The sequence below is a fragment of the Argopecten irradians genome, chromosome 15, assembly GCF_041381155.1.
Source record: "Argopecten irradians isolate NY chromosome 15, Ai_NY, whole genome shotgun sequence".
NCBI lineage: Eukaryota > Metazoa > Mollusca > Bivalvia > Pectinida > Pectinidae > Argopecten > Argopecten irradians.
In genome coordinates this window covers 16749920-16777051 of record NC_091148.1, presented here as the reverse complement: position 1 = coordinate 16777051, position 27132 = coordinate 16749920, and the positions used below count along the sequence as shown (strand labels likewise).

Genomic DNA, 27132 nt, shown 5'->3' with positions numbered 1-27132 from the left:
TGTATTACAATGTGAAAAATAGAAAGTGTTGATATTCTAATATATATGCTTAAATGTCAATTATGTCAGATTAAAGACAACTATGTACAATTATATTAGACTTAATTTTGTTTAATACATGTATTTTTAAAGTATTTAAATGTATTAATATATTTCTGTGGATATGTATCCATTTCTTATTTAAAAAATATGATCAACTGCAGCAAGCTGTGTTAACTGACAACTACACTAAGCCTACACATGTCCTCATTCGCTCCTCTCATCTCTCTACTTCAGTTTGTATATTATGGTTTAGTGTCCATAGTCTAATACAGGTCAGTGTGTACAACTTGTTAAAACATCACGGGACCAAATAATAGAAAAAAAAAAAAAAAAAAAAAAAACAAGATACAATAATATACTAAAAAAAACTTATATTGATATGCGATTACATTTCGAAAAAAAATGCAAGGAAAGTGTAAGTAGGTGTTAGACTCATAACTATAAACCACGAAATTATCCCCGAAAATTATTGTACAAAGTAAGCCATAAATCGATTTGCAAAAAAAACATCAAATAACGAAACTGCGGGTTGGCGTATTTTCAGCATGTATTAAATTTGAGGGGAAAGAAATTGGTGTTTCAAAACGGAAAGGGGAGCTTAAAGGGACAGGTGCGCATCCTGGATCGAATACGGCATATATAACTAACGCTTTAAACAAACACAACAAAATGACATCAATGTTTTAATTGTAAATTATTGGACCAGTTTAGTGAACACCATATGAAATGTTAATAAATACATTGAACATTACACTAAAACTATGTTTAAAACTTAAATGTAAGGTTAACCTTACGTTATGAAATCTACATTATCATTATTTACGTTGTTTCATTGCCCTGTATATTGAAATATCACACAGAATATGTGCATACGTAATTACAATTTAAGTAAACAGTGAGTGACAGTGCCGATAAGGTTCACTATTGTGATGTACGCCCCAGATACAGTTTATCAGACTGACCGCCTGGACACTCTGTATCTGTAGCGAACTCTGTACCCACTTATACGGCTATATATACGGTACTGAGTCTGATCCGCATCAGAAATAGACACGAGCCTACAGCTCCCAGACATGGAGCTTAAGTTAATTTTGGCCGTAGCCCTTGTGGCCTCGGCACAGGCGGGTGAGTACATTTAATTATCATTTTATTAATTTTATTCAAGGATATTTCTTTGTTATAAATTATATTAGTTTTGGCGAAATCACATTACCATTTAAAACAATTCAGATTCATAATTTCTTCGGTCATTTAAGACAAATGGAAACAGCACCATCATGTATTGCCGAACATGTATTGTAGGAAAAGGGCTATCATATGAGTATCGTTTAAATCATCCTCGACACTCCGGGGGTTCCGATCACTTATGATCTCTACACCCCTGGACTATCTCATAGTAAAACTGGAGACATCAGAATAGAACAGGTAATTTAGTCATTTGATGTACATCAAAAGAGCCGCATAACGGTACAATGTGGTTGACAGTGTGGCTTTGATGTTAGGCGTCGCTCTCTCTTTAGTCTTCAAAGGAAATCTTTGCTAGCCTGTGGTTGGTCAAATGTTTTCCGCTGAGCTGCCTTCATATTCACTATGAGATAGTGATCGGAACCCCTGGAATATCGAGGATGCGTTTAGATATATATGTTGGGTTTTCTCCGGCAATATGGTTTAGCGAGGTGGCAGGATGGAGATTACCTTGATGTTTTCTTCGCATGGTGTCCCCTTGTACATGAAATATTCAATACTATTGACTATCTTACGCAACTTTCAGCTGAATTGTTTTTTATTTTGTTTTTATTATTACTTTTTTTCTATCGCTGAACTCCTTCTTATCTCTACACAATTAGATTTACAGGCAAAGTACTTTATACAAAGTGAACACAATGATAAACAAAGCCATTTTTCCATAAAACGCTGAAATATCCTTACTGCTTCATTAGTTTCCATCTAAACGAAATATACCTTCGTTGCATATTATCTATTTTCATTAATTCATTTATATTCGTTTCGTAATAAATGAAGGTGCATCTTTACGGTCCTTCACAAGGTTACAGTTTATATTAAGCTAGCGTTACTTTATATATAGTATTCATATAATCATGTTTTTATTTCTCTTCTACAGGCCCTATAGACACTGTAAGGGATTCGTGTTCTAGGACATGTACAAGTAAGTTATTAGAAAGCCATATACAATATTGAAAACATTATGTTATTAAATATTTATATAAAACCAAAAGAAAGAAAAAATATATTTTGATTTGAACTGTTTAACTGCATGTCATTGTTTTCATTTTAACAATTTGTCATTATTTTTTCATTTTAACAGTTTGTCATTATTTTCATTTTAATTGAATTTTTTAAATTTCGCATTGTTTTACCATTGATATAGATACTAATAAGTTCGGATACAGACCGGGAAAGTCGTACGAGTTTGATTATAATGTTAAGACGTCCACAAGTGTAAAGGGAGCGTCAGAGGGTTCGTCTCAGATGGAGCTAACGGCCAAGGTCCACGTGGAGGCAGTTTCTAAATGTGATTTCATCCTTAGAGTAAGTAGTTCAATTATATATACATGTAAACCTTCCATATCTCTTGTATAACATATTAACATTGTTGATGAGTAATTGCTTTGTGTTTCCATCATCTCTTTATCACGATTTGTACTGCCTGTATCACGATTGGATTCGATTGGCAGGATTTTACAGCATGTATCAGGATTCACAATTTTACTATGTTGTATATTAAACAATATTTACAGTCGTTTGAACCATTATGAAATAAAACTTGACGTGTCATTTCCTTTTCAAAGGTTGAAGATGTCAGACTACACGAAACAGACCCTACCAACTACGACAGTAAGATTTTATCAGCTGGAAGTGAAGAATTACGTAGTGTGTTGGAGAGGAACGATCTGCGATTCTCCTTCCAAGACGGTATCGTAGATGAACTATGTCCATCCTCAGACGAAGTCACCTGGGCTCTCAACATCAAGCGGGGAATCCTGTCAGTTTTCCAGAACAGCATGGATGATCTCAGACGTGGTCAGAAAACAACTGAGGTTTGTTGAATATCTAAACACAATAATAATTTTGAGCTAACATCTAATATTATATGATATATATCATTTGAAGTGAACGGACAGTTTGTTCGTGTGGTTTGACAATTTTTATTTTTGTTTCAGTCTGACGTCAATGGTAACTGTGAAGTGGAGTACTCAACCGAAAATAACGATGATGGTTACGTAGTGAGGAGGACGAAAAACCTGCTCGGATGTACGGAACGTAACGACTATAGTACATCAGTCCAGGGCATTCCATACAGAGTACCTTCTGTAAGTTCATTGTACACCACCGGTACAAAGTATTTTCTATATGTACGTTGTAGAGGATCAGAGATATTGCATCTGTAAACGTAGTAAAGGATATTTGTATCTTCACTTTAACATTTAGTTTGTGGTTTGACACAGAAGCCTGTTACAACATATTATTTGAATCTATATAATTATACCCAATGACGCACTTGTTATTCAGCATAGAAGACTATTACATTTTCCGTCAACTCTCTTACAGGAGAACCAGGCCGTACCTGTCATCAACAGTGATCATAACTGCCAACAGGAAATATCCGCGGGGGGATTGCTGAAGGCTGCCAGCTGTATAGAATCCCACATCTTTAGACCGTTCTCGCGTGAGGGAAGTGGTGCCGTTACTGAGAGCAAACAGACTCTAAACTTTGTTCAGGAATCAGTCCCCTCGTCCACACCAGGTATGACACTGTATGGTAATAATGTAGTTAATATATCAACATCACGATTCACCGGCTAGTTGATCAAACTCCGACGATAGTGTAACCTCCATTCCCCATTTTGTTACAGGCGCCATCAGAGAAAGACGAGGAATGACGTTTGAGCACAACTATGATGCCGACAAATCTATCCGTTCTCAGGCTGAGTTAGAAGGAAAGCTGATGGAAGTATGTGAGAACACACGTCAGGACGTACGTCCAGACACACCACGACTGTTCACTGATCTTGTGTACCTGATGAAAACCGTCGACTCGCAGTCTCTCCGAAGAATCAACCAGAAACTCCGAACCGGAAGTTTGTGCCCAAATAATATTAACAGAGTGAGGTAAGGATACATTAAATGGGTCCGTTGTATTGTAATTAAGATTATAGCAACCACTGAGTAACTGTCAGTACCTGGTAACTGTTCAACATGGGATTCGAATTCACAACCGGGCTGTGGAGGTCTGTGGGTTTTATGTTGGCCACCGTAGCAATTCTATTAATGCCGGCAAAGTATTATTTCTGGATCCGCATTGTAGCAAGCTTGATATTGTTATTTAATGTTTTTATTGTATTTAATATTTCCAGAAAGTTTTTCTTGGACGCCATTCCAATGGCTGGAACCAGTGCTTCACTAAACATGCTTACAGAGCTGATCAACAGTGACGAAATCACAGGGGTAGAAGCTGATATGTGGCTGACAACGCTCTCCTTTATCCAGCACCCAACAAAGGAAATGCTACGAGAAGTCGCGGTGAGTGTGAACATTTATATGTGTCAGTTTTGTTGGAAATTCTGACCTTTTTGCGAAAACAAAAAAGCCTGTCACTAGGCTTTCGAATCAAAAGACCAAGTAGAATCTTTGAAATATTTTAAAGTAGCAGCTTACATTTTATTCCTTTTTTCGTTGCAGCCACTTCTTTCAAAAAGCAACGGAAAGGCCATGCTAGCCGTGACCTCCCTTGTTCACAACTTCTGTCGTAAAAGGTCATGTGATAATGATATGGATGTCAACAACATCATATCTACAATCGAGGGAAAGATTGAATACGGATGCAACGTCAATGGTGACAAACTGCAAAAGGTATGAACTCATTTTAGAGTTAGAAAATAAATATTATCTCCTATTGAAAATGTAATGTCCATTTTCCTTACTGAAACAAGAAAATAGTTTATTACAATATTTGTTCTTCCTTGCAGACGATCATGAGTCTTCGCGCTCTTGGTAACTCTGGTCATAGTATTCGGGCTGTTTCAACAATCAATAGCTGTTTGTCCCGAACGGAAACACCAACAGAGGTCAGACTAGCCGCCATAGAAGCCTTCCGAAGGATGTCTTGCGATGCTGATGTAAGTAGGATCTTTATGATATTATAGAATCCTAAATAAACGTGTTACTAATAGAGGCGTTCTATAAATATACACACTTAAAAGACTGTTGTTTTAATCGGTGTCATATATCGTTAAATATCGACATTTATTTATTTATAGAGGAGTGAAATCCAATCAGTATTTACAAACAGAGATGAAGATTCGGAAATTAGAATAGGCGCTTACCTTGCTTTGATGCAATGTCCAAATGCCCCAACCATAGCCCTTGTGAAGCAGCAGTTGGAAACTGAGGAAGTGAACCAGGTTGGATCTTTCATCTGGTCACATCTGTCGAACCTCAAGGAGACATCAAATATCCACAAACAAGGCATACGAGCTATCCTTAAGAACGAAGAATTGAGGAGCAATTTCGATCTGGACAACAGGAAATTTTCCCACAACTACGAGAAATCCTTCTTCCTTGAAAAACTGAATGCTGGAGCATCAGTTGAGAGTAACCTTATCTGGTCTTCATCCTCCTTCCTGCCCAGGTCCGTGATGGCCAATCTGACAGTCGATCTTTTCGGTAACTCCGTCAACTTGTTTGAATTCGGAGGCCGTGTCGAAGGTTTGGAATACTTTTTGGAGTCCTACTTTGGACCCAATGGCTATTTCAGCGACAATGAGGCAGCTGATGTGAATGAACACAGTGTCAAAGGCATTAGCGACAGGAAAATGAAGAACATTGGAAGTCAGGTATGTGTTAAGAATCAACTCTTGTTAAGATTGCGAAATATCATCAGCAAAGTTGCATTTAGTTTTCTGTATTTTAAGGTTTTGCAAAATGTCATCATTTATCTGTTTTTTTAAAGTTCGGAACATCAACGAATGGACTCAAAGCAGCACTTTTCACTAGAGTGTTCGGTAATGAACTCGGATATGTCCGTCTTGATGGAGATCAGTCCTTACTAGGAGAGGACTTCAACATCCTTGAAATACTTATCGGCCTGTCTAACAACCACGACTACACATTGACACAGAACTTCATGTTTCTGGATAGTAGCATCATCATCCCTACCAGTTCCGGCTTCCCATTAAACCTGACAGTAAATGGAACCGCCACAGTCGACATGAAGCTGTCCGGTAAAATGGACTTGAGGAAAGTGGCTGCCAGCCCTAGAAGTGTAGCAATTAGTGGATCTATTCAGCCAAGGTAAGTACACTTTGTAGCTGTAAATTAATTATTCTCATCTTAAGCAAATCAATTTGCATTTATAATTACCAAATCTTCAATATCTTTATAATTTAGAGCAAACAAAACTTTAGAATCTATTAATGCGTCAAAATACCTCAAAACTGTTTATTCTGTTTGTTTCAAACAACTAAATCTTAATTTAGAATCAAGTGGTTACTGAAAGAAGTATAATTCTGTTTTGTTTTATGTAACATTACTTTTCTTTTTAATTTCAGTGCTGCCCTAGAAGTATCAAGCATGATGAGTGTGGATGCCTTTGTAACAAAGAGCGGAATGAAAATGGTTTCCACTCTACACACAAGCACCGCTCTTCAGGGAAAAGTTGAGTTGGCTGATGGTCGAGTTTTAGAGATGGAACTTGATATGCCTCGTGAAAAGATGGAAATTGTCAATTTCAAGTAAGTTTCTAAGTAATACAATTATAAGTTAAAAGTCTATGTTTCACTACCTTCACTCACATTAAAGTTTCACAACAAGTGGTACCAGTTTTATTTTCTATTACTGTAAACCAACTTTTATTCGCGTGCGATTTACTTTCGCGAATTTCGCGATCGACTCAAAATCGCGAAAGTTAAATCTCCGCGAATTATTATCGTAACTTTTGTATGGCTGAATAGTTTAAAAATGCTTTGTCAAGATGATCATATTTGTTCAGAAGTACACTTTCTATATTCAAACTAAATAAACAATTCATAGTTCAGAAAACTAATCCCAGAACGCTACCATCCGCATGAGACGGTGTTTGTGTTTTGAAACGGAATTCGCGAAATTTAGTAGCCGCGAATAAAAGTTGGTTTACAGTAATGATATACATCCCTTTATCCAGGTCTGCCTTTTTCACCGTCCACAAAGACCACCATCGCGAACAGGAGATGATTACGGAGAACAAACAAACCCACAAGGCGTGTACAGGCGAGACCGTAACTAAAGTAACAGGACTCCAGCTCTGTGGGGAGGTACAGTTCCCCAACGCCTCAATGAAAACAGACGCTCCGTACTTCCCTCTGACAGGACCTATAAAAATGGCAGTCGATCTCACCAAGAAAGATACGCTGACCAGCTACAAATTCGACACTAAATTTGTTAAGGTAAATTGATATGAATTTCTTGTATTCGGCTCAGTTAGTTACAATACCACAGTCACGGTATTTAGTTTGGTATTGCACATAGAATATCTATCCATTCTAAAATAATTGATTGCAGAAATATTTTGTAGTATTAAGTATGATTCTTATAATTAACTATTGAATTACAATCATTATAAACCACGTATTCATATTTCCAGACCAAACAGAGTGTTGCTGCCAAGATAGCCTTCAACACGCCTGGTTCAACAGTTGATAGAAATATGGGAATTGATTTCCTGATGAACAAGGTTGATAAATCACTTACAATGGATTTCGTGTCTCCCTGGGCCCGGGCCAGTGCATCTGGTAAGTTACAATCTTTATTACATTTTTCTTTTAATTTCTGAAAAGTATTTTATTAAAAGTGAATAGTTTGACAATAAAAACCAGTGTAATTGTGTTCATTGGCATTCCAAAAGTCATCATAGATCGTTCTGCTTATGTTGTCAAGTTTTGACCATTGAAACTACAGACAGGCCCCGTGTAACAGTTCTAAAATTGATTTTTAAAAGCGAGCCTGTATGGGAATGCCAGCACGGACATAGCCAGCCTGGAGGACGTTTTAGGATTCCTCTAATATAAATTCATTTCTTCGCATGCAGAGCAATTTTGATGGGAAATTTTATTTTTCTATTTCATAACAAATTGTGCTTGATATTTTAACATCATTTTTATCGACTTTACCTGACTATTCACTTTAAAGGAGTTTTTGTAACACTAAAATTGCTTACCGAAATAAAACATTACCCTGAAAATATTTCTGCTTGTTAATGTATGCTAGGCTCTCTGACGAATGACCGTGCTCTCAAACGACTTGAAGGCCGAGTCACAATTGATTCGACGAAAGAGTATGCTGTAGTTGCTGAGGTCAGACAAACTCGTAAAGGTTCTGCTTACGTCTACACTCCGACATTCACGATGACGTCACCAGGAAAAGATAACATCAACCTAGGTGGAGCTGTCACATATCTCCCATCCAAGACAATGGAAGGAGACTTCACTCTAGCCGGCATTAGGACACAACCCGTTAAGGCTAGATGTAAGTATTCTTTAATTCCTGATGCTTTTTTTCTAACCCATTAATATATCTCCGATGATATTTTAACAAATTTAAAGTATATGATCATCAATAGTCATAAAAAATTATAGATTTACCGTCATATTCAATTGTACATTTCAGTCTCCATCCAGAATAAGAAAACTCTCAAATCAGTCATGGGCGGAATTAGCTTCACGAAAGGAAAGGAATACAATGCTGTAGCCCGTCTTCAGATATCGGGAACTGCTAAGGCAATCAAATACAGACCCAACCTGTCCATCCGTACACCAGAAAAGGAAGTTGTCGCGTTTGGTGGCACAGCAGAGTATAGACAAGGAAAATCGGTCGCCATCGACCTTACTCTCAGCAAGATCGTTACTAAGGACATTAAATTATTTGGTAAATATCTTTTTAAATATATACAAATAAATGCAATAATGTCATCAGTAATGCAATAAACAGGTGTCGTCTTAGAAACAATGCCAGAAATATAGTTTATTTTCAATTGGATTGTCAGTTTCAAAGATGTATCATTCATATTATTAATACACTTTTGAAATATTTTTACAGTTAAAGTCCGTAATCTGGGTAACAAGAAAACGATAAGGTATCAGACCAAAGTGGATATCAGGACACCTTACATCCTCACAAAGGTCCAATCCAACGTAGTCCTCAGGGGAGGTAAGGCACTCATCACCAGGGCAACCGTCGATTACGTCATTCCCAGGGTGATTCGTGACAAACTCACCATCAACGGAAAGGCCAACATTGCCAGGACGAAAGCTCTGACGAGGGTAAAGGGAACAATGTGAGTAAAATATACTTTGTAACTGATATAAAAGTATGAAGTGTTTACAATATTTTAAAGTCTGAGGTTGAATTAAATTAATACGTCATTATATGTTTTTAGAAATACCGCTTTCAAGAGGAGGCCACAGTTCAATATCGGAGCAAATGTTGACGCCAGTCACACCAGGAAATCCACAGGCCTGAAGTTCAACTTAGTCTATGGTGCGAACCAGAAGGACCAAAATAGACGCATTTCTCTTTCAACCACCGTCAAACACCAGCGTGTAACATGGCAACAATCCAATGTAGTTACTGATTTTGCTCTGCAACATCTCGGAATGGTAAGTATCCTATGCTCCGTAACCTGAGTCAGCGTTAAATGAGATTGGGTCGTGTATTAGTGTAGAACTTAAATAACGCTATATACAATTGACCATACAATTGTTGAAATCTCTTAAATTACCTGTGATCGGTATTACAATGTTTTTATTAATTTAATCGGCCACAGTGGCCGAGTGGTTAAGATGTCCGGACATATTACCATAAACCCGCCACCTCTGAGATGTGAGTTCGAATCCCATGTTGGACAGTTGCCAGGTACTTAGCGCTGGTCGATAGTTTTTTTTCGTGTACTCCAGCTTTCCTAGCTATTAATAGGACGTAAAACTAACAAAAACAAACCAAAAAGTATTATAATGTAGCAATCTAACTTACGTTTACAATTTCAGTGATTAATTATTTCCGTTACCTCCGCAGGGTGTTGATATTGGCTTCAAGGGCCGACACTCACATGACAGCAAACAACTTGAAACGACTGCAACATTCCTTCCCGGTAAAGAAAATGAAGTTTCTACATCTCTTAGGCTGAGGAACAAGAGCAAGGCCACCAAAAACTTGTCTGGTTCTCTGACGGTATCTTACGGGGGTAAAAACATTGAAGTAGGTACTGACCTGAATGAAGGAACTGACGGAGAGTTCACAAACACTATAACCGCACAATGGGCCAAATCCAAGAGGAACACCATCGTAACAACCTTCAGACTGCCTTCATCCAGGGAAATGATTGGCTCTGTCGATGTCAATATGGCCGACATGAGGCGCATGCGTATTGCTGGACAGTACTTCTTTACCCTTAGAAATATGAGCGCGTCAACGGAAGTCCGTCTAGCCAGAGACAAATATGCACTTTCATCCTCATACCAGGTCATCGATGGAAAAGTTAGCGTCACAACGGATGTCGAATACCCATCTAGGCGTATCACCTTCGAAGCTGATGTTAAGGGAAGTTCCCCGCTTTATACAATTAGATCCAACCTTCTATGGGATGCTGATAATGACGCCACCAAACGTCTCGAACTTGATGGACAGGCAACCATCGCTAATATCGACACTATCGATGTCAACATCAACAACAAGTCCCCACTTGGAGTATACGCAGTAAACCTGAAACACCGTGGAGGTAAGAAGTACATATCTCATGCCGATGTAGAATGGGGGAAATCAAAACGCATCTCCGTGGACACGACTTTGATGAACAAGAAAAATAATAACTATGCTGGAACTCTTCAGATCACAAGTCCTTTTAGCGGCTACAGATCCATTGCCATAGAAGCCGCCCATGTTTCTGATAGTTCGCAGTATTCTACGAACCTTCATGTCGACTGGAAGCCAATCAAGAGGATCTCAACTACGATTACCCTTCAGAAGCCAATTTCGCTGACAAATTTGGAAGGTGAGCTTATTGTTAAATGCCCAGTGAAGGGATTCCAAAGGACAACATTAGGAATCAACCATAAATTCACCAACAAGCTGACAACCATGGCAAAATTCACCTGGAACAAGAATTTGGTACAACTTAACATGGATGGAGCCAACAAGGGGTCAACTTCATCACGTGACATAACCGGACGTATCAGTCTAAAGACAACTCTCCCCCGAGTAGGTTCCATGTACATTGGTGGCAGACATACTGACGATGGCAGGACATTCTCTAACAACTTCAGCATCAACAAGGACGGACAGGGAATTACTTATGAAGGGGAGATGACTCATGACAGATCTGGGTGGCAGGTACAGAACAATGGACGACTTTCATTGACGGCATTATCTCACTCTATTCAGTCTACATGGAGTCATCAAAATACCCCATCGACCATCAGAACAAACATCAACGGCAATTACGGTAGCCACAATGTTGAATTTGATCTCAACACAGACCATAGTCTTGCCATTGAACGTGGAACTGGCTCCTTGAACATGAATGTTAGAGGAAACGTTCTCCCAGCTGTCGGAGTATCTGTGTCCCATGAGCATGCTCGAGGTTTAATAAACAATGTTATCGGTATTCAACACAATGACGAAACTATTCTCTCGCTGAAGAACAAGTATGGACGGGAAAATGGACACGCAAGTTCAGTCCATGTGATGGAAGCGATGAACAACGTGTACACTGCCAAGCTTGACGCCCAGTACAACGACTTCCCCTATAGTGGAACCGTCAATCTGCAATGGGCACCAACAAAGACTATTACACTATCCGGAAACCTTGGTCAGACGAACGGTTTATATAGCGGAAGTATGCGCATGCAATCACCAATTATGACAAATGTCGAAATTGCCTTCAATCAGCAAAAAGATGGAAGGGAATTCATCAACACAGCATCTGCTCAGTATGGGTCAACACAACTTTTGTCACTGGAAAACCGCTTAAGGACGGATAACAATAAACGCATATTCCTCCTTGTCAACTCAGGATTAGAAGACATCCAAAGACTGGAATCCAACCTAGAGTTTACCGGTGACATGAACACATTCCAGGCCTCAGCTTATTTCGAAATGCAGCCAACATTGTCCAGGATATCAGTTACGTCTAACTGGAATATGCAAGGGGATATCATCGGAAAGATAAGGTTAGACACACCATTTGCTGCTCTTCCATACAGTCAAGTCGCACTCACCAGTAATATGCAAGACAATACACGGACATCAGTCCTGAATGTGGAGTACTTGCCCAGTCGTATTTTTACATTGGAGACCTCTCACAAAAACATGCCAGAAGACGTGCTCGGAAGTGTAGAAGTAACTACTCCGTTTAACCAGATTCCACGCATTGCTGGAACAGTCAAATTCACTGGTAATAGGAGACGATTCCGTTCGAGTATTGTACTAGATGATTTCAATGGACAGAAATACGAGGCCAAGACTAGATTTGGAAGTGGTCGCAGACTGACCGGAGAACTTTCCCTTAAAGCACCACACATCAATGACATTGTCGCCATGGTAAATCACGAAGGAAACAGCAGACAGTTCACCAGTCACGGACAACTCACCTGGCTTAACGGAGACAGATATCAGGCCATCACTGAATTTACCCGTGAGGGAAAGCTGGAAGGAAAAGTCATTTTGAAATCACCTCATTTCGAGGACATTACTGTCACAGCACATCATTCTGGAAATACCCAGAGGTTCCAGTCGAATGCCGGACTTAACTACGGGGATGATATTTCCGAGGTCGAAATAGTTTTCGTCAACGATGCCAACTTAGAAGGAACCGCTATCCTCCGCTCACCATACACTGGAGAAATGTCCGCACTCGTCCAACACAACGGCAACATGGATGACTTCCAGTCACACGCTGAGGTTCAGTATCAGTCACAGAAACAATTGGAAGCAGACGTCACTTTCAGAAACCGCGAAAACACTGAAGGTACATTCAAGGTCAAGAGTCCGAGGTTCAATACTGTTACCATACTATTTAACAAGAATGGCTCGTGGAACAACTTCCAAAGCCATGCTGAAGTAAAATACCAGAGGAATAACAAAATGGAACTTGACACAACATTTAACATCGTCAACAAAATTGAAGGATCCTTCCTTCTTCAGACGCCTTACACAGACAACCTGTCAGCTGCTGTACACCACACAGGAAACTTACAGCAATTCCAATGTCATGCCGAACTTATGTATCAACCAACAAAGAAAATTGAGGGTGATTTATCATTCACAAACGGCGATAGGATAGAAGGTTCTGTGGTCATCAAAACACCATTCTGTGAAGATGTATCTGCCGGTTTCCAGCACGACAAACAGTCATCCCGTTTAAATACACACGGAGAAGTTCAATATGGCGCCAAAAAGGTACAAGGAGATATTTCTGCCGGATGGGGTAAAAAGTTGATTGGATCTTTTGCCCTAAAAACCCCGTTTACAGACGACATGCATGCTGCTTTCCAACATTCTGGAAATATGAAGCAATTTTCGTCACATGCAGAGCTTAGCCTTAGTCCAAAGGATAAGAAATACGAAGCCGATATCACATTTGCCAAGTCCAGAAAAATCAAAGCATCCGCAACGGTGAAATCAAAGCATTTCAAGGACTTAAATTTAGCTTTCACCAACAGAGGGCGCCTGGTTAAATTCAACAACAAGATGTCAGTTCAATACGGTAAGGATAAACTGGACACCGACGTTACTTTTAGCATGAAACCATCCATATCCACAAGAGTTATCATCAATACACCATTCAAAGGATACCGTAAAATGCAGGCAAATATAAAGCACGTTGGATCATGGAAGTCTTTTAATACGAAAGCTACCGCCGCTTTAGGAAAATCAAAGATCATCGGTAGTTCCAGATTTACATTATCGCCCCTTAGTGCTGATATCAATGTTCAAACGCCGTTTGCAGGTTACAAACAACTGGGTGCATCGATCTCCCATGCTGGAACCTTCTCAAGATTTCAATCTAGAGCAGAGATAAGCTACGGAAAGCAGATGGCGATTGTTGGTGATCTTCAATTTAACACTCAGCCATTAACAGCTCAGGTGTCAGTGACTACCCCGTACACTGGATATGAAAGTTTCAAGGCAAAACTCACTCACACCGGAAATAGCAACATCTACCAGAGTAACCTCAATGTCAATCTTCCTCGTAAACAAAAGATCTCGGCAGAAGCAAATGTCGACTTGACTTCTGGAATAGTTTCAGACTTTAGCATAGTTACACCTTTCAAAGGTTACCAGAAAATGAATGCTGCTCTATCCCACACTGGATCATTGTCAAACTTTGCATGCCATGCCGAGGCTGGAACAGGACCACGCCGCATTGCTGGAGATGTCCGCTTTAACATGCTAGATGCTGTATCTGGAGAGGCAACCCTTACAACACCATTCCGTGGATTCAAGAAGACACAAGCTGCATTTTCATTGGACAAGTCCCCCCGTGATTTACGATTCCATGCCGAAGTAAACGCAAAGAAAGAGAAACACGAAGTGGATTTGACATTTTCAACCAAGGCTAATATTGCAGGTAATTTTGTTATCAAGAGTCCTCGCCTGAATACCGTCAAAGCAACAATTGCACATTCCGGAAACAACCGTGGTTTGACTTCTGAAGGAAAACTTGTTTATGGTGGCAATGAGATTGTGTCTGGACAACTGAACTTCAACTCTGTACCATCCATTACTGGTACTGCTACTGTTAACTCAATGTGGACCTCACCTGCCACCGTAACGTTCTCTCACGACGGCAACCTTCAAAATTTCAACTCCCAAGTTGATGCAGCATACGCAGATTCACACGTGACTGTTGAAGCAACCCTCAATACTCGACGAGATATTTCTGGCAGCCTCAGTCTGAGAAGTCCTTTCTACCCGATGGAAGATCTACGAGCAACATTTTCCCACACTGGAAACTTCCCTAATGGTCAATATCAAATCGGAGGTAGTTACAAGGGAGAGGAGGTAGAAACTGTCATCGTTGTAGATTCTGACTCAAAGAAGGAATTGTCAGTTACTGTAACCACACCATTTAACGACTACCGACAAATGAAAGCCGCCATCAGTCATACATTTACACAAGAGATGGTTGCATCAAACCTGGTAATGGAACACAATGAAGAAAAGATTGAACTTCAAGCTGTTATTAACAAAATGAATGGTCTCAATGGCAGGTTTGTCATGAAATCACCTTGGTACAACGACGTGGTCGGTGAATTCAGTCACACAGGTCAAACGTCTGCTTTCGTCACACATGCTGAATTGACATACAGTGGAAAGAAGCAGTTCCAAACTGACGTAACATTTGAGAGTAGCCCTCATGTGATATTGACCACTACCATGACCACTCCCTGTGATCAGATGCGCACCATCGGAGCAACAATACGACACCAAGGTTCTCTTGACGAGTTCACCTCATTCGCGGAGCTTTCCCTTAACAACCAGAGAATAGTGGGTGATGTTACCTTTAGTTCTCTCAACGGAATCGATGCAAGAACATCAATAAGGACACCAATCACAAAAGATCTTAATGTTGTTTTTACTCAAAGTGGAACAATGACGAACATGCAGTCACATGGCGAATTAACATATGGCCGAGTCAAGGAGATCGAAATTGACGTAATGTGGAACTTAGTAACTTCAATTGATGGAACCATCACCATCAAAACACCAGTGGAAGGTTTTAATAACATGCTGTTTAAAATAAACCATGAAGGAGGACTCAACGGCTTCCGTTCAAGCGCTACAGCAGTCTACTACAGGAAACAGAAAATCGAAGCATCGATTGTTTTCAAAAACGGTGCCACACAAGAGGTATCGATGGCATTCTCATCTCCTTTTACATCTGATGTCCGCGCATCAATTGTGAAAGGAAACGACGAGACAACAGGCGAGGTATATTACAACAACAATGAGAAAATGTATGTAAAACTCACATACTCTTCAGAACCTGTTGTAGAGGGATCCTTCCTTTTCCGAAGCGTCATTCCAGGAATGGAAGCATTGAACGGTGCTTTGAGGCACGAGGAATCCAGCCAAACAAAGCTTACACATGTCGATTTCACCACCAACGGTCAGACATTACAGATCGACGTGACATTGAAAAACGGATTTAAAAAGCAGGGATCTGTTCGCATCAGGACACCAATTACTGGGTTGGAGGATTTGAGTATGACAGTTTCCCACAAACAAGGAAGATCTATCCTGGAGTCATCAGTACAGGTGGACTACAATGGACAGCAGGGTTCCGCTGAAATATCACTTACATGGAGAAATAATGTTGATGCATCTTTCCGTATCGCTACACCGTTCCGAAACTTTAGAAATATCCGAGGTTCACTCTCCGTTTCTGGAAGTATTCAACAATTTATGGGCCACGCTGACTTCCAGTACGCTCCATCTAAGAAGTTTTCTGGAGACCTAACATTTTCCTCCGCTAACGTGTTGGAAGGTTCTGTTTCTGTAAGCACACCTTTCGTTGGATACGAAACAATGGCAGCCGCTTTCAGACATGATTGTTCCACAGATAATCTCTCCAGTCACCTGGAAATAGCCTATCAGCCTAACAAGAAACTTGAGTTGGACGTGACAGGGTCACTCGGAGACACGTCTAATGGACAGGTCACAGTCAAAACACCATTCGTAGGATACGAAGAAACAACTGGAACGTTCTCCCAGACCATGCGACCAAACGGTTATGAAGCTCGTCTACAGGCCGTATACAATCAAGGACAGCGAGTAGAACTCGTATTGAACGCAGCTTCCCAAGAAGGTCAAATCACACTCAGGACACCATTCCTAGGATTTGAGGAGATGTCCGCAGCGTACAACAACCAGATGACATCAGACAGTGTATCTGGCCATGTCGAAGCTGCTTACCGAGGCCAAAAACTGGAAGCTGATGTTGCTTTATCTACATCAAACTGCAAGTTTACTATAAAAACACCATTTGTAGGATACGAAGAGATGTCTGTCGGTTTCACCCACCGAGGAACACTCCAGAATTTCGCTTTGCACCTTGACGTATCTTATGAACAGCAACAGCAGTTTACAGTCGATATTACAATTTCAAAGAAAAGCGGCCGATTTGTAATGACCACGCCATTTGTTGGATACGAACAAGTTTCAATGGGTTTTACCAATGCTGTCACCAGAACCGAGATATCAGGTACAGCTGAGGTTACATTTACCACCGGAAAGAAAATCGAAACTGAATTCACATTGTCCTCCCAATCTAGTCGTGTTACACTAAAAACGCCATTCACTGGATATGAAGAAATGACAGTAGCTTTCACCCAACAACTAACCAACTCTCGTTTCACTGGTATGGTAGAAGTTTCACCTGCAGTCGCTGAAAAGTTTGAAATTGCCGTTGAACTGTCTTATTCGTCTGGGCATATAACAGTTAAAACACCAATGGAGGGCTACGATTTAATGTCTGCAGAATACACAAACCAATTCTCAGGGGAACGGTTCACTCACCAATCTGAACTGACCTACATTCCTGGACATAAACTCGAGCTTGATGTCTTACTTTCCACTGAAGAGGGTCGTGTTATCGTTCGAACACCATTTCAGGGGTATGAGGAAATGTCAGCGTCATTCACAAACCAGATGACGGACATCAGTTTCAGCACACATGCAGAAGTAACATATCTGCCAGGAAGGAAGATTCAAGTTGATATTTCACTTTCGCCAGAAGACGGTCAACTGTCCATCAGAACCCCATTCAACAGATTCGAGGACATCTCTGCTTCCTTTACAAACCGTATCAATGGCCAAAGTATCACTAATCACTTTGAAATCATGTATCAGCCAGGACAACGTATAGAAAGTGAGATTTCCATTTCACCCAGGGAAGGAAGCATTGTTCTGAGAACTCCTTTTACAGGATTCGAAGCCTTATCGTCTGCATGGCGACATGAAATCACAGACCAAAGCATTTCCGGCAGTGTTCAAGTATCTCTCATGCCGAACGATAAATTTGAAATAGATATTTCTATCTCTGCAATGGCTGGACATCTCACGCTCAAAACGCCATTACCAGGGTACAGAGTCATGTCGACCGCTTATTCTACACAGGTTTCTACCAACAGTGCTTCGACCACATTTGAACTTTCCTATACACCAGGTGAAAAATTCGAAGTCGATGTTTCTTTATCTTTCGCACAAGGTCATTTCATCGCAAAGACTCCTATTGCAGGCTATGAAACGTTCTCTGCAGCATATACCTTGGACGCACGAAGAACTAACTTTGCCTTACATACTGAAGTCACAGCCCCAAACACCAACAAAGTGGAAGTTGATGTCAATGCAAGTTTTGGAAACCGCCTTAATGCTAACGTGGTTGTAAAAACTCCCTTCACTGGTTACGAACAGATTAGCTTGACTATATCCCATGTCATGCAGCGTGGAAACATGAAAAGTTCCGTTTCGCTTGATTACGGAAAGGAGATTTCTGTTGCCGCCATCATGACAACACGTGGAGCAATTTCATCTTCCCTCACGGTAAAAACTCCATTCCAGGGTTACAGAATTTTCAAAGTTAGTTTTGACTTAACCAAGAATGCCCGATCAATCGACAACCGATTTGCAGTTGAGTTAAGCGGACGAAAGATGGATTACAGCCTGTCTGTCAGCTATGTTCCTGCTCTTGATGCTACCTTTGTCCTGAGGACACCATTCCACGGGATGGAGACGACAACTGTGGCATTCCAACATGTTACGTCAACTGCTAATCAACAAATCCACGGACATGTCATTTACAGCAACCAAAAGAAGATCGAAGTTGACATAACCGTACAGATGGAAAACGGTATTGTAGGGAGCCTAGCCCTTAACACTCCATTCGTAGGATTTGAGTCCAATACCGCTTCAGTTGAACTGCACATGTCAGAGACTACGTTGACGTCTACCATTACCGCCGCTGTAGGTGCCAGGAGCATCAGGCAGTCACTTAACCTTGGTATGACCGACAACTCAATGACTGGCTCCATCAACCTTCAGACGCCTTTCGAAAATTTCCAAAATATGGGTCTTAGTCTGAATGCAGTAGGGTCATCGTCTGACAGTAAAATCGACATCGCGGTTACATATGATGAAACCAAACCTGTTGAAATACAACTGAAACATACCATCTCAGGAGAAAGATATGATGCCAGTTTCCTTTTCCGTACACTGTACATGCCTGAACTATCAGCCCGTGTCACACATAATGGTAATTTGAGAGCATTTTCTAACGAACTGCAGCTGTCAGCAGGATCAGACTACAGTCTTCAGCACGATTTCACATGTCGATTCGAGGAAGGATTGGCCGATGTGTCATCTACCTTTACTGGAAATCTCGCTGGACGTAGACATTCAGTAAAATCTACATTTAGTCACCAAGGACCGATCAACAACTTCAGAACAAACCTAAAGAATAATTTTAACGGCCGTAAATCAGCCTTGAGCGTATCATTCAGAAATGCAGCCTCCATTGATGGATCAATTGTTTTGAAGACACCTTTCAAATCTATCAAAAATGTCGCAGCAACGCTCCAGCACTCCGGAGATCTAAACCAGTTCTCCACCATTGCCAATATGCAACTTACGCCAACCAAAGTAATAGCAGCAAAGGTAGATTTCTTCAAGCACCGTCTTCGTCGTATCAACGCTAATATTGAACTCACCACACCATTTGAAGGTTTGGAATTGACAAAGATCGCATACAGACATACAGTGTCATCTAATGATGTCAAAGTCTTCAGTGATGTGACATACGGATCAAGTAAAGTGAGCGGTTCATTGAAGACATCCAAGTCTCCGTTGTCTTTTGATGTTTCTCTTCAGACACCTTTCACTGATTTCGAAGACGTCGGAGTGAAAGCAAAGTATGCCAGACAAGGTCTCAGTCACGACATCAACATGAATGTAAGATATAACACTGGAAAGGACATTTCTTTCAAGTCGTCGGTCGATCTCGCCGCCAATCCCATTACCCTGACAGCAGATCTCGCAACTCCATTTGCTGGTTACGAACTGACCGAATTAAGGTACACACACACTGGACGTTTCCCCGACTTCAGATGTACCGCTGACTTTTCAGCCTCGTATGTCTCCCCAATCAATGGAGAGTTGGCACTGAGGTTTGGATCTATCAGCGATATGGACATCCTTGTTACGTTTACAAGTCCATTCTTTGAGAACGCCGAAGCAATGAAATTTGTGCTTCGTAATCAGAAAGGAACAAACGATTACCAGTCACACACTGAAGTTGCTTGGTCGCAGACCGATGTCATCGCAGTTGACGGCAGCTTTGCCCACAGTGAAACATGGAATGGAAACACAGGAAATATTGGTCTCAGAATTGCAACTCCATTTTCTTCCCTTCGTTCAGTTGTTGTAACTGTCGGTCATGATTTGGTTTCATCCAAATACACGGAAACAGTCTCCACAGAGTTGAACGGCAACAAAATCCTTGACATGGATGTTGTAATTGGAAAGGACACAGCATACGTAGCAGAATTAACGATGCGGGCACCACGGACAGTTGCATTTTCATCTAATGGTGAAATATCAGACTCTGTCCTCAGAGGAGACGTGAACATGAACTGGGACACGAAAAGCCAGGACAGCAATGTTAGAATGTCAGCTGTTCTCAATGACGGCAGTGACAGATTTACCAAGAGGAAGGATATGTCCGTCACAGTCACACTACCAAGAAAGACAGTCGCCGTCTCCGGTTCCCTCAGTAAGTCATCTGTAGCCGTAAGCTCCAGTGGAAACGTAATAGTTGACGGTGTTACCAAATTTGGAATTGACTATGAAACATCCGCTAAAAATAAGCGCAATAACAAAGAACGACGCAACTCCTTGGCTATTCGACTTCCATCCAGAACTCTTAAAACAACCGGTCTCTTCAGTAACAGCTACGGTACCAAGACCACTGAGGGCGCTATCTTTTGGGATGCCGACAGAGACGAAACAAAGAAAATTGGAGTGAGAACCAGCCTTATTCCTCAGGGACGATCAACAAAGGCTGACTTCTCTGTTAGCTTCCCGAGTATCGGAAAGGTTAGTACTATCCTATATAAATGGTTATAACAATTAGCACATCGCATTTCTTCATCAATGTCATCATTCATTAATGTCAATTTTCGTAATGTCCTTTCATCTGGATAAAGATTCATTTATTAACAAATAGATGAGATTGGATAATTTGTTTTATGGATTGCTAAGATCACAAGGTACTTCAATAAACAAACATGTGTATATCGTATATACATAAACAATAATAAAAGTGTTTGTACCTTCTAATATGTTGTTGCCCTAACCTGTTTCATTTTCACATATATAGAATGTCAAGCTGGACTCTGAAATGACACTGAACAGCGGAAATATCATCTTTGATGGCAAAACTGAACTCAGCTACTCAGGCGATGCTAGCAAAAACCTCGTGATCCATTCCCGAGTAGAAGACCTATCGTCCGGATTTAGAAAGAACTACAGTTTTATTGTTGGTGTCACTCACCCCGCCACTACCATTGACGTTCAACTCTCATCTCATCTCGGTCACGTGGACAACAAGTTTACCGCCGACGTGGGTCTGGAATACCTAACAGCCCAGCGAAACAGGAAGAACTTCGCCCTAATGGGAGAAATCGATAGCATGAGGAAGCAGATGAAAGTTGAGGTAAAACAAAAATTGTATTTTATAGCGTTGTTTTAGTATAATTTGTCCATATTTGTCCATGAAAGCCAGTTCTTTACATCAAATGGAGGAATCGATACTATAAGGAAACAGATAAAAGTAGAGGTAAATTTATTTTGTATTTCACTGCGTATTTTGAATAGAACCCGTTCATATAGCATTCAAATTAAACACTGATTTATTTCAGATGGTATCTCCAGTGAAATCTATCATGGTGTCAGGTCAGGTCAGTACCAGTGTTCCATACAGACTTTCAATCAACAACCTGTATGACGAAAGGCCAATAGACGCAGAATTGACCATTGATCCCAGCAAGCTCAGCATGGGATTCCATATGAACTACGACATTGGTACGTAATTCTCTGCTTTCATTTAAGTTTTTCATTTCGATTTGTTTCTGTTTTAAGTGTGTAGTTTTTCTTGTGATTCAGGTATCTGTTGTATTAATATTAGTTATTTTGTCTACAGACAACTCAGCCAAGATGCTACATGCTGAGGCTAAATACGTGAATAGTACCGCTATCAGAGCTGAAGTTTTCCGAGAGGAGAATTCACAGAGGATTACCGACACCTTGTTCGCTATGCGCCTTAATAGCTCCAGACTTCTTCACTCCAGGTTACATTGGCGTCCAACCATTGTCCAGGATCTCAAGGTGAGTCTAATCATCTACAGTTCCTATGTTTATGTTCAAGCACGTGCATCCCCAATTGAAGCTCTCTATTGGTAGTTTTAACATATTTTAAACGCTGATGTTGTTTGTTTCACAGTCATATGGACTCCGACGTATGGCTCGTAACAACAGAGATCTTGTGGAACTCTATGATGAAGTAACATCAGCTGTCAACGAGGAGGTGAACTCCAAGTACAATAACATCAGATCTGCCATTCTGGAAGAATTGAAGACTTTGATAGAATTTGCTGTCACTAATGTTAAGGGTCTCAGACAGGACGTCTCATCTCTCTCGGAAACAGTTGACTGTGCCATGTTTAATGTCGAGGATTGCTCGTAAGTAGTTCATACTTATACAAATAATTGTAAATAATAAGTAATTATCGCAAACCAATCAGTAAATAGGGGAAATAATTATTCACATTTGGTAATATTCACAACATGTTTAACCAAGTAGTATACAGGGGAAAATATTATTCACAGTTACCAGTATTCGCATTATGCTTCAACCAATCATGATATCTGTGAAATATTTATTCAAGGTTAGTGTTATTCGGAACATTCTAAGACCTAGTATTATAAGGTGAAAACATTATTAAAATAAAAGTGATCAATTGCAATCTGCGCAGCATGGGACAATACCTGTTATCATGAATGTTATTATGTATACATGTTATTTTGTACCTATTGTATTCTTTCACAGACAATACCTCACAGCTGCTCTCCAGAATCTCCGAAGCCTTGACCAGTGGATGGAGGCTGCCATCTCTACGCCCGTGTCCTATCCTATGAAGGAGTCTGTAGATGTTTATGTTGTTGGAGGACGCTCACTCTTACAGGTATCTATCGCCCTGATACTGCCAATTATCTACACCAAAACATAAGATTATTCTCACCAAAACACAAGATTCTTCTCACCAAAACATAAGATTCTTCTCACCAAAACATAAGATTCTTCTCACCAAAACATAAAATTCTTCTCACCAAAACATAAGATTCTTCTTACCAAAACATAAGATTCTTCTCACCAAAACATAAGATTCTTCTCACCGAAACATAAGATTCTTCTCACCAAAAATAAGATTCATTTCACCAAAACATAAGATTATTCTCACCAAAACATAAGATTCTTCTCATCAAAACATAAGATCCATCTCACCGAAACATAAGATTATTCTCACCAAAAGATAATATTCTTCTCACCAAAACAAACGATTCTTCTCACCGAAACATAAGATTCTTCTCTTCGAAACATGAGATTATTCTCTTCGAAACATCGTACCATTTTCACCGAAATCGTTACATTTTAATGATCGCGATCTATTGACAGTGTTGGGATAATTTGAAAGTACAGTGTTAGCTGTAAAAACCGGTCCATGTATAATTAAACAGTATGTTCCGGTCATATACATTGGAAAACAGAGTTTTCATACATTTATTCACACACGACATTTCTAAGATTTGAAAATATTGTTTAAATAATTTGATGCTAGTGGATTAATAATTATTTTATATCTCTCTTTAGTTAGGAGGACAAGAATCGATGACGAATTACGCTGTCATGATGGATGTCTTGGATGAGAAACTTGGAGAACTTTCGACAGCAGTGCTGAGGACATTCAAAGCCTACCACGATCATTTCACTGGTAAGGTTAAAAATTTCAGGTTTAAATTTAGAATATTTTCTTCGTATTAATACGTTTGTTTGTTCCTGATTCCTTTTTAACCACGAATATGTGAACAGTAATAGTTTTAGGCAAATAAGAAGTTCTGGTAAGCAAGATCTTGAAATTGTATCTGTTTCAAATTTTCAACACTTTTTGCTTTCCAAATATAGAAATTTGTAACATTATATCTAAAATAATCGATTTTATGTGAAACGACAATGCATATTATTATGTATCAATAGCCTGTTTTATATAACTTTAGTATGTTTATTTTCCAGCTGCTATCGCCCAGCCACTAAACACAGACGCTGTACGTGTCGCTAAAGCCAAGTACAATGAATACCTCACCAAACTGACCAGCCAACTGCCTTCTGTCAGAAACATGGCCCAGCGGTACACGTCATCGATGTACAACACCAGGGAACAGGTCAACTCCGCGCTGTACGGACTGTTGGACAGACCGGAAGTTACGTACGCGAGGTCACAGGTAAGATATCGTAGCTTTTAAGCAGAGATCAGAACAAATGTATGTGAAATAGATATGTTGTACAATTAATTACTGTTGCGTCATTTAGAATGTTATTGGTTATATGAATATATGATTAACTTGTGTATTTCTATACATTCAATTGCTTCCTTTCATGTCTTGAAGCGAACTTTTGTTTGTACAAAGAAAGTAATTAACCAGCATTATAATTTCTATGCAACAGGCTGCTGCAGCTTACAAATTCTGGGAAGTTGAAAAGAACACAAAAGCCGCCATCCACAGTGTATACAATTACATCATTGAGATAATCGAGGAAGAAATCGAGTCCCTGAAATCTGTGATTACTGACCTTGAGAAGACAAAGATAACAGTATTTGACCCCGTGAACGGCGAGGTTCAGACCGACACCTACCTGATTGTGCCAATGAAATCTCTAAAGTCACTACCCGGCATTGATATGGTCCAACACTACAACAAGATCCGCTCCTACCTACCGGACACCACTCAGTGGACATCCATCTCCGATTATGTCCCCTCCTCAGATGTAGACACCTGGATGCCACCATTTGATGGTAGGTGTAAAAATGGAATCATGCGTGGCATGGAATTTCTTTCCGCTCAGCCTTATTTTGTTTAAATCCTAAATTGTCTTCGATGTAATTAATATCTTTCTCCACGGCGTTCAAATCATAAAAAAATGTTTAAAATGATAATGGTTCATCATTTTCTTTCATTTAAATATGTGGGAAAATGTTATCAAACGTGTATTCGTAAGTAAGACATCCATGGAAGGTTCTGACTGACCAGCATTCCAAAAATCTCGAAAAGATTTTCCAAGTGGGCTGAGTTCGCCATAGATTCTGCACAGATGCTTATTAGATTATACATGTAATCCAGTTTATGAATGATTATAACTCGTGTTGATTTATTGTCTTTCCAGCTTTCGCCACAGTAGAGGGTAACACATTCACAACATTTGACGGTAAAACCTACCAGTTTGACGGCCGATGTAGCTATGTTTTGGCTGGTGACTATATGGACGGTAACTTCTCTATCATCCTCGATAATATGAGCAAACAGAAGAGGAGGGTTATTATCTCTACCACACAACACACTGTACAACTCCTACCAAAGAACAAGGTGATTATTACACATCTCTGACATTCACTATAACATCGTTTATCCCCATAGATTGTAATATTTAAATGTGTTGGACCTTTGCATCTTTAATCTTTGAGAGTTATGTATGCTTATAACGTAATTTTACGCACAATCCAGAGACAACAAAATCAGTTGAAAATGGCTCTCGCAAGGAGACATAATCATCATAATAAGATAAATCTCATATCAAAGTAATATAATAAATTGACATATAATTCGGTGTTATAAATTCATACATAAGGAAACACTAAGTAATCCTTTGTTTTTATGTTTACAGCTGAGAATTGATGGAGCCATTGTTGAAATGCCATACCACTCTCAGGATATGTCTGTCATCAATGATGGTGATGACGTCACAGTCAGTGGGCATGGCTTCACCGTCCGCCATAACGTACCACGTGATATGTATGAGATCGGACTGAATGGTTGGTACTACGGCAAAACTGGAGGTTTACTGGGAACCTACGACAACGAACGTCATAATGACATGATGATGTCATCGCGACAAATCACCAGTGACGTCACCACTTTCGCGGACACATGGGAAGTTAAGGACAGATGTCGTTAAAGGACTTTGTGTTGAATTTGAATCAAATCAAATTAATTTGTGATAATTAAAACATTCGGACTTTGTTCAAAATTGTAAAATGTTTAATTTAAATAAATTGACGTTTAAGCATGCAATATATTTGTTTTTATTCTTTCTTAGAATATCGACGTACAAATGCTTGTGTTAACTGGAATGTTCATTGGGAAAATACTGTTTGTAATTATCAAGGCAAACATACTGCATTAAATATTGTATTTATTTTTCGATGAAATTCACAAATCTACTGGCATCATTATTTTATTCTAAAACCAAATAAGCATTGCCGCATTACAAATACAGGTTGATACCTGTCTATAGGGCAGCATAACATATTACTGACATTTTAATAAAACTTTTCGATTCTATAAATCATGTGTAGTAAAGATCTGAATCCAACGTTTCATCAAAGTTTGACCTTATTTGTGGTAGTCTTTGTAAAAAGAACATTCGGCTATTAAAAAGTATTGGAAATAATCAAATGAGTTATTGATATGAACTTCACTACCATTTACCGGGCATTGCGTGACGATAACAGCATCGTTTTAAGGCCATACAAATTACACGTAGTCTTCAGCGTGTGCCAAACAGAGGGAAGGAAACCTTCACACCAGACTACATTATTATTGTCTTTCAGCAGATTGAGTCAGATAGACGTTAGACCGATAGAGAAGGTTTAAATGTTGACTTAATCAGCGTCAGATTCTATTCCATGTTTTACAGACTTTCAAATATATGAC

At 39.7% G+C, this 27132-nt stretch overlaps 1 protein-coding gene across 1 annotated transcript; it reads left to right on the top strand.

Moving 5' to 3' along the window:
- The first annotated feature begins 1070 nt into the window (after positions 1 to 1070).
- LOC138308996 (uncharacterized) lies at positions 1071 to 26490 on the top strand. The gene is made up of 30 exons (XM_069250082.1): positions 1071 to 1167; positions 2165 to 2209; positions 2432 to 2592; positions 2853 to 3101; positions 3225 to 3374; positions 3613 to 3808; positions 3918 to 4173; positions 4419 to 4584; positions 4744 to 4914; positions 5031 to 5180; positions 5322 to 5897; positions 6014 to 6354; positions 6612 to 6794; positions 7223 to 7484; positions 7682 to 7829; positions 8305 to 8562; positions 8704 to 8961; positions 9133 to 9370; positions 9473 to 9692; positions 10108 to 21183; positions 21467 to 21802; positions 22008 to 22170; positions 22289 to 22473; positions 22589 to 22827; positions 23195 to 23330; positions 24017 to 24137; positions 24437 to 24645; positions 24869 to 25217; positions 25586 to 25785; positions 26084 to 26490. The coding sequence occupies exons 1-30, from the start codon at positions 1116 to 1118 to the stop codon at positions 26372 to 26374; spliced, it is 17385 nt and encodes a 5794-aa protein (XP_069106183.1). The 5' UTR covers positions 1071 to 1115; the 3' UTR covers positions 26375 to 26490.
- Positions 26491 to 27132: the final 642 nt, after the last annotated feature.